General features: G+C 37.8%; 1 protein-coding gene across 1 annotated transcript; it reads right to left on the minus strand.

Annotated features, from left to right (window-relative positions):
* Positions 1–309: 309 nt before the first annotated feature.
* LOC123872163 (thioredoxin domain-containing protein 11) lies at positions 310–8,975 on the minus strand. Its single transcript, XM_045916324.1, has 12 exons — positions 8,547–8,975; positions 7,699–7,909; positions 6,281–6,404; positions 6,056–6,162; positions 5,600–5,797; positions 5,118–5,324; positions 4,124–4,587; positions 2,894–3,194; positions 2,242–2,481; positions 1,967–2,157; positions 1,483–1,618; positions 310–733 (listed from the first exon to the last, which is right to left on the minus strand). Exons 1-12 carry the CDS (start codon positions 8,765–8,767, stop codon positions 431–433), a joined length of 2,703 nt encoding a protein of 900 aa, XP_045772280.1. The 5' UTR covers positions 8,768–8,975; the 3' UTR covers positions 310–430.
* Between the last annotated feature and the right edge of the window lie 466 nt (positions 8,976–9,441).

Consider the following 9,441-nt stretch of genomic DNA (forward strand, 5'->3'; position numbering starts at 1 on the left):
TTCCCAACATACCTACATCTCAAGAAATTTGGTTTTCTTGAATTACTTTACTTTAAACTTTTCTAAAATGAACTGACTCTTTAATTTTAAGGTCGTCAGCTTTGCCACAGAATAACATAATATTATAACACTATACGGTTTTGCTATCGATTTTTATAGTGGTCGTTAGGAGCGTTGGCTGTAAATTTATGGACTATAAGGTCCAATTTTGGCTTATCAAGTTTAGCTTATCAATAGTATTCAAGCCATAGACTTACGAATTTTCGCTACGCTATTCAAGCAGTGTGACCATAAAATTAAAAACAGATGAATTTTTCAGCAACATTTTTAATAACACTTTTATTATTTTCTAAAAATAAACAACATATTTTATAGATATATACAAAATGAGCAATATAATAAATACACTATTTACAAAGTATAGCTAATATCATCTCGTAATCGGTGTAGGAATGACGTTTTTTCTTAAAATCAACTCATCGATGTCCCAGTTTTTGGCCAAATTATCAAGGGACTTCAATAATTTATTTTGTTTTTCATTATTTTGAGTGAGATCAGTGATGTGAAGTAGGCTAATGTGCAAAGCAACGTCGTGTAAATGTTGCAGTCTTCTGAAGAGGCAATCTCGAAGTTCTCCCACTCGAGTGCGTCGCCAGTACTTCAGGTTGCGGCCGATGAGTGTAGTGACGTGCTCCCTCACGTCTTTCAGGCAAGCTTTTCTCTCGGAGGAAAGCTGTTAAAACACAATAAAAATAAGAATGACGACCAATATTCTTAGTATGAGATTTTACATCTCAGAAACGCGCGAAATACAATAAATTCAGCGTTGAAGTAAAATGGGCCTTAACATCCTTGATTTAAAGACAAATATTCAGAATAACCAATTTCAATTTTGCTAAGTTTTCACTTGAACCGCTCGGCTGTAGCGTGCCGAATTGGCAATTCAAGCCCACTTTAACGCTGAAATATTTCGACGCACTAATTCTATCAACGATCGTGAGATGTGAAATCTCTAAATACGCAGTTGAGGTGAAGCTTTTTTACGAACGTTTCTGCAACGCGATTGGGAAAGCAAAATGAGAAAAATTCACTGTACTGAATCATCCGAAAACCCGATATAGCGACTTCTTATTTTACTTGATTTCTTTGTATTGACGACTGGATTGAACGGAACGGGCCGGACCCGACCGGACCGGATTAGATTGGACTAGGTCATGAATTTGTACTAATTCGACACACACGCGCGTATTAAATTAGGTTGTGTACAACAAAATTATCAAAATTAATAGATGCAGCATCTCCAACAAGAGCGCGGTCGCCACGTTTCGTAAGGGCGAAAATACTCTACGGATAGGACAGGGCAAAACTGACATGCGTCTCATATCATGCGAATCATATGAGTTCGCGCGCGGAATATTTGTGAGCCAGACAAACATTTTTTGTTCGTAGTGTGTTTGAAAAGATGAAGACACATGTACTGACCGTCGGGGGCGCGCAGAGCGCCAGGCTGACGCGCAGGTGCGTGGGCGCGCCCAGCGAGCGCAGCGCCAGCGCCACCACGCCGCCGCTCGACACGCGCTCGCCGCTCGGGAACGCGCGGCTCTCCGCCTCACCGCCCCTAACCACCACACAATTTTACTTGTTGCTACTACCTGATGGTAGTAGTACTTATAAAATAAATAGTAAATGATTGACAAATCTAAATATATAAAAGGAAAAGATGAATTACTGACGACTGACTGATCTATCAACGCGCAGAGCACAATCTACTGGACAGGTCGGGCTAAGGCTAATATTACGTAGACATCTGCTAGGAAAGGATTTTTGAAAATTCAACTCCTAAGGTGGTAAAACCATATGGATGTAGACTCCACAGACGAAGTCGCGGGCATAGGTTAGTTAATTTTAAAATTCAATTGGACTTTTAATTTGAATATTTAGAAAAAATAATAGCACACATATTGACCTGTGTGCGGGGAACACGAGCAGAGTGGGGTAGGCGTGCACCGTGTACTGCCATGGCAGGTCGTGGCGCAGCGCGTCGAGGCGCGCGGCGCGGGCGCGCACGCCGCTCGCGCGCAGCAGCCGCGCCGCGTGGGCCAGCGCGCGCGCCACCAGCGCGCCGCAGCCGCCGCCGCACACCGCCACCAGCGACACCTGGGTTATACGCACAATGTAGATTTCGTCACACCTGTATGTCTGTGCATTATGCACGAGCGCACAGTTCGCGTCACTACTTACCGTCCCTGGCGTCGTCACAAATTTTCTGAACGTATGCGTAGTGAGATCCGTAATATGAACTGCACTGTCGTTCTTGCCGTCCGGCTCGGTTCCGGCGACGGAGCCAAAGTAGTGCGTGTGCTTGGCGTCATCTATGCGTGAGCGCAGCGTTCGCTTTAACTTCTGCTGTGTGAAGTTGTAAATGAAATCTCTGACAGATTTTGCACTATATTCTTCGGACAGTACATACTGACTTTCATACTGTAACAATACAAGTTATTGGGCTGGCAAATTATTTTATATATTTAAATAACGCGGGTCTCTGGTGCTAAGTGATTACTGTCGCCTATGAACAAAAAAGCACGAGAAGAAACGCTGATTACGTTAAAGGAAATGCTGATGCATTACCTACCGGCTTTATAAATCATTACCCTTATAATAAATGCGAAAGTGTTTTTGTTTGTTGATTTGTCCTTCAATCACGCCACAACGGAGCAACAGATCGCCGTAATTATTTGCATGGACATAATTTAAAATGTTCACTTAGATGCATCTACTACTTTATATCTTGAAAAATCAAAGTGTTCCTGCAGCATTTTCAAAAACTTAATTCCACGCGGACAAAGTTGCGAGCATCAGTAAATTTTGTTATAAAAAAATAGTAAAATCATACCCTACTATCCAAAATAACAGCAGCGGTCATATCCTTCCTGTTCTTAATGTCAACGCCGAGAGCTTCAGCAAAATGGTAATTCCTGATGCTATCCACAGCGATCATGTGTAGCGTGTAGTTGGTGTCGCACGCCAGGCCGTGTAGCTGAGTCACATTCCCACTCGACACCTTCGCCGGGGACACGGGGGGACTTATTCTGTTGGCGAACTGCATCAGCCTACAGAAATGTTTGACATTCTCTTGCATTAGGTTTTCGGCTGATAAGGGATCGTCTTCGTGTGGGAGCATTGTTGTTTCCACGCTGAAATTATTTAATTGAATGCTTTAGAATTTCAATTTTTACATATTGTTTACCTATGGTGCTGAAACATGGACACTGACAAACGGCCTTGTTCATAAACTCAAAGCCAGAAGGTTGAAGCCGGAAAGTCCTTGAGTGGAGACCGCGTTTAAGCAAGCGTAGTGTGGGACGTCCTCCAGCACGATGGACCGACGATATAAAACGGCTGGCGGGAAGTGGCTGGATGAGGAAGGCTGAGGACCGGGTGTGGTGGCGCTCTTTAGGGAAGGCCTATGTCCAACAGTGGACGTCCACAAGATGATGATGACATATTGTTTTTGTATTAATAAGTCAAACGAAGAATGCAAATTACATATCGAACTTTAGAAAGAGATAATCGGTACGTTCGGTTTCGTAGAACATTGTTGTTGTGTTTGTTGTTGAGACCGAAAAAACGTTACGTTATTCTATTTGGTAAGACGTCAGCCGTCATTCGGAGGCCTCAGGGTTCAATTTCGGGTACTTTTAAATTTTCAATTGTGTTTTTTAAATATCACTTGTTATGGCTCATATGGCGAGGGAAAACATCTTGAAGAAACCCGCTTAGAGTTCTCCAAGGGGTATGAAGTCTGCTGGCCGCACAAGTAGACTATGGCCAAACCTTTCCTTTTCTGGGGGAGACCAGTGCTCAGTAGTGAGTCGACGATGGCTTGATCATGACGGTGATAATGACTGTATACATATTCTAATAAATGAAAAGAAATTTTCCAATAAGCCAAAATATGTTGCTAATTCACACACAGTCTCAAAGCTAAACCTTTACAGGTCTAAAAGTAATGAAAAGGTCACTACTTTTAGGTTTATCAATTTTTAGAGATTTGTGTACAACCGAATAGGCTACAATATGAATGTCGTGTGGTGTTGTGACATAAATAATGTGCTTAACTTACTCCTCCTGTTCCATTTCAAGGTCACTGTTCAACTGCTCCTCGAATGATTGACACTTTTCGTAGTTTTCATAAAAACTCTTTTCTGCTGGCAAAGATTGACTAGCACTTTCGCCACAATGCTCCAGAAATCCTAAATTAGACCACAACGCCGAATTATCATTGGAATTTTCGATCAGTTTCGATATGGCCATCCCTTGTTTGAGAAGAAAATTCACTATACCAGCCTTCTGATTCTTCTGTGTCACATTGTTCCACGGATATTTGTTGTTGTGGGATATAACCTTTCTATAGTGTGGACTAGGCTTCTTCACAGGTTTCTTAAATTTGTACTCTTGGCAGAATTTCAGAAAGTTTTTTTTCTGATACAATAGTCGTTGTACTTGCTGCAGTTTAATGAGTTCCGACGTCCAGGGGTTGCTCTCGTTGTTTTTGCAGTTATAGTACTCCATTGCCACTTCACGCAACTAAAAATATAATTAAAAATAAATATATAAAGTATATCCACTATTTGTCCTTTGATATAGATGTAGATCTATTGTTGTCTTTTTTTTTGCTCTGTTAGAAGAATATTAGCAGCTAAATAGAAAGGTTGTTGTGTGCTTATTATGTACCTACCTGGTTGAAAGCTTTCAAATTTTTATTTTTTTTGAGACTTGTCAAGGTCCATATGGTTCTGATAATACTGAAATCCCATTAGTTTTTTTTATATAAAGAAAAATATATTTTTTTAAAGATTTTAATTCCTCAATGTGGTAAATTGTACACGAAACTTAACTAAAATGGCAGGTCTAAATGTATTGGTATTCTTGTCATATTACTGGCGGCGCGGCGTAAGGCCCAGTATCCTCCAGATATTTGTTTATCTAACCAATCAGGTGATTGTTAAAAGACACGATAATTTTAACATGAAAGCACTAGATTTAGACAATTTAGTTAATTTAGAAATTATGTACAACAGAATTAGCCACATTGACGAAACAATTTAGACACTTACCAAGGAATATAATGGCAGCTGTTCATAAAGTGGATTAAGAGGAGTGAAAAGAATGAGCATGGGGTTGCCGTCTGCATATCTTTCGAAGTTGAATGATTTCTTCCACATAGGAATAATTCTGGCCACAGGTTGGGCAAAATTCTCTAACACCCAATTCACGAGAAATGTTTCATTCCACGATTGCTTGTTTTCTTCTGGTTTGTATTCCTAAAAAAAATTTTTGCATTTGGTATGATTTGTTGTAGGATTGACGGACGGACGGACGGAAGGACAGACAGACAGACAGACAGACAGACAGACAGACAGACAGACAACAAAGTGATTCTATAAGGGTTGCGTTTTTCCTATCGAGGTACGGACCCTTAAAAATATGGATATAATATGTAAATAGCGAACTCCATGGGTACGAAGTCGCAGTTAGCAATACGTCTTTTACAAGGAATATACCCCAACATCATAGGAAATAAGAATCTCTAAATTACCTTAGTGTCATTCCACAACATAAGTCTTGCATTTGGTATGCTTTCCACTCCCAGATCAGATGCCAGCTCCGCCGACGTCACGGCAGCGAAACATATCTCGCCAATAGTGTCGAATTCATAAGACTTAAGCGCCACGTTGTACCAGATGTTGTAGTATCGAGACGTGTCCGTCAAAGGAGTGAATCCTACTGCTACTGCCTATCAAAAAGTTTAATATGTACTTAAAAATAAATAAACATATTACATTAATAATCATCATTTCTTATTATTTTTGCTTTATATTGATATCCATTCTTTTAAAAATTATTTTACTTTTACTATAATCTGTCAGAGGCTAAATTTTCAATTTAGCTAGATTGATATAAACTTTATTTCTTTGGATTAGTTCTTTGATTAATGCAATCCTTATTTTATTATTAGTCACAAACTGCATAGGTGCAGCAAACATGCACTTACATCACATATAGATAATAGATTAACAAGGTCTTCTGTATTTGATATTTTCTGCAGTGGTCTCATAATTAACTCCAAAAAGTTGACCATGCTTTCTGCATTTCTTGGTCCTGTTTAAAAAACAAAATACTTAATTACTTTAAAACAAGTTTTAAAAATAACAACTGCTCTTCAAAAACTAAATGTTCTTTATTAAAACTAAAACTACATACAAGATTGCAATTTTACCTTTGTATAAAACACCTCTTGAAGTGACAGTATATGCCACTAAAATAGGCCATGAGGGTATTTTACTGTGTTGCAATCTGCATTCACTGCCTGGATTCCAACAATTAATGGCAGCAAAATGTACCTACAAAATAATATTACTTATGAAATAAATAAGATCTTGATTCCATAAAAACAGGCATATTTTATAATGGCTCAATAGTAGTCAAAAACCTTTCACAATAACAATAGAAGTATATTAAATCTGGGTTTGGAAAATACCTGATACTTCAAAATCTAAATATATAAAAGGAAAAGGTTACTGTCTGACTGATCTATCAACACATATCTCAAACTTCTGGACAGATTGGGCTAAAATTTGGCATGCAGATAGCTATTGTAGACATAGACATCCGGTAAGAAAGGACCTAGACCCCTCGGCAACCTGGGCGGTCTACTTGGCTTCTGGAGCAAGCTTGGATGGCTGGAGTGAAGACTTCGACGGGGAGGGGCAACGCACGCACAACAGACGGAAACGTTTAAGTGCGGAAACCAGCCCAGAGAGAAGAGAAGAGAAGAGCTATTGTAGACATAGACATCCGCTAAGAAAGGATTTTTGAAAACTCAACTCCTTGGCCAATATCTATGACTGATATACACCATTAACCGGGGATAAAACAGGGCTTTAAAATTTGTGAAGTCACTATTTTTAAATTACCATTATGATTAAAATAAAATATTGTAAATCAATATTCAATACTCAACACATATACACAGTTCAAGAAACTTAAATCAAGTGTCATAAAATATCATTTCTCCTGTATTAAATTTTTATCTAATTTAAAAGTAATGGTATACAGTATACACCATTACTTTTAAATTACATAATTAGTCATAGATATTGTCCAATCAATTAATCAAACTGAAAATTAGCTTAAATATTTTAAGTTTTTAATAGCTTTTACAACAAAAGCTCATTGTTTACTCTTCCTTTTTGGCTGTAATGCATGTATGAAGGAGAATGGATGTATATTTTAATAAACAAACTTAGGATTAGGATGTATGGATGTATATTTTAATAGACAAACTTAGAATAATCAACATGCCAAATCACCAACACCATCAAAAATCCTGTTCTAGTTGATTTAAACCTTATTATCATCTTTGAAAAGCCATATATAAGATTTTTTGCTGCAGTAATGTGATTGTGGTAAAAATTTTCATCAACTTAAAACTAAAGAACGGATAAAGCTACCACTTAAGTTTTACTAATGTTTTGATAAAACTTAGTACAGTGCTATGCTGGCTTTATGTTTTTGCAGAAATCCTTAAGAATGTTACCTTGATCAAGGTTTTGTGGTTTTGCGATAACCATGCACCAACAGATAAAGAGAAAAAGTTACAAATTTTAGAATAAAGAGTGGAGATATTCAACTAACCCTATCACTTAGAATATTGGCTGCTTTGTCAAACTCTCCTCTAACATACTGCGACTCAGCGTCCCACGGCGCATAATACATCACAAAGGATACATCCTCAGAGTGCATGGAGGCTAGAGCATTGCTTAGTTGGCCTCTGTACCAGTCAGTCACTACTGAGTCAGAGTAGAAAAATCTCACTGCTTGAGGAACTTTTGACACTTTTGTAGGTCTGGAAGTAGTAACAAATAACATTGTTAAAATAATAAATTTTAACAACAAAAATATGCCTATTCTATTTGTGCTCAATTTTATTCTGTGAGCCTCCAATATTAAACCAATTAAAAAAATTGTATATCTTAAACACTACCACTACCTATCTTCTTCTGTATTGGGTTTCTTTTCCACACTTAGATGAAAAACAGTATCTAAATGGGACATAAATAATTGGTTTTTCTTTTATGTAAATAAGAGGTTTCCTTTTGATTGACTTATGTATCGCAAAGCTCCATATTTAGTTCAATACAAATCAAAAGTACTATTAATAGGCATAGTAAGTATTTGGTACTGTAAAACTGAACAAATAAAATTTCAAAACAGTTATTATGTTAAACAAAATTTATTCATGCTATGCCACATTATGTTTAGCAATTTGGTGTAGTAGGTATGACTTATATTTAAAAATATATAACTTGTTTGTTTAGTTGGTAGTTAAAGTAAAGCTGGGCAAAGCAAACTGTTTTCTTTACACCTTATTGAAAGTAACTGTATGGTGTCTGGATTAATGTAGAAACTAATTATAATTAAGTACATTAATAATTTATTAAAGACCCTGTAAAACTATTAGTTGCAACAATATTAGAACTTACGCATTGTGCAAGGCTCCGTACGTCGTCAACGCTAAAGCGATACAAAACACCAACTCTTTGACTAGCATGTTGAGGGTTAACTCCCTGTTAATCTTCTGTTTAGCCACTTGCGAAGAACTTTCAGGCGAGTCTCGCTCATTGCTAGTAGTAGGTAAACTTGGTTTTCTTTTTAATGACGTGACCTGTGTAATATTATCTTCAGAGTCCGCCGTTGGAAACATTACACGTCATTCGTAAACAATAAAGAAACAAATAAATTGATTAGCATAATTTGGCATGATACCTGAATTCTGTAACAATTAACTGTCTATCTCCTAAAGTCACAAATAGTAGATAAAGATGTAATTAACACCGTTTTTAACATATTTTAAAATTACTTCACTTTTCAGCAACCATCTGACGAAAAATGCAATTTATTGACAGCGATTGACAAGTTGACAATATAAAGACAATAAGACAATAAATAATAGACCACTTTTTTTCCTCTCGTCTGGCTTTACACAGATTAACCAAAATAGACCTAGGCGAAATGGGCGAAGTACACAATACACAACTGGACGTCTGGCACTGCAAAAAGCCACCAAATAAGAAAAGAAGAACTATCGTTGGACGGTGAGGCTTAAAGTGTGATAATATGACAATGGGCTCAAACCCATTATATCTAATCAAATCTCAAACATCATGGACGCGCTTCATGCTTGTGGCAAACAATAAGCACTGGCTTCAAGCGTGTGAACGGGTGTTTTGTATGCTTGACAACGCTTATCGTTCGATCTGTTGACTGCAAGCCAAACAGTGTATAAAAAGTAGGTACTCTGTGGTGTTTGCCGATGCTTGTTGCCTTTTGTTTGGCGTCAAGCATGAAGCGGCTCCATCTAAAAGGTTAGAACCACAG

Source organism: Maniola jurtina, chromosome 14 (assembly GCF_905333055.1).
Source record: "Maniola jurtina chromosome 14, ilManJurt1.1, whole genome shotgun sequence".
Taxonomy (NCBI): domain Eukaryota; kingdom Metazoa; phylum Arthropoda; class Insecta; order Lepidoptera; family Nymphalidae; genus Maniola; species Maniola jurtina.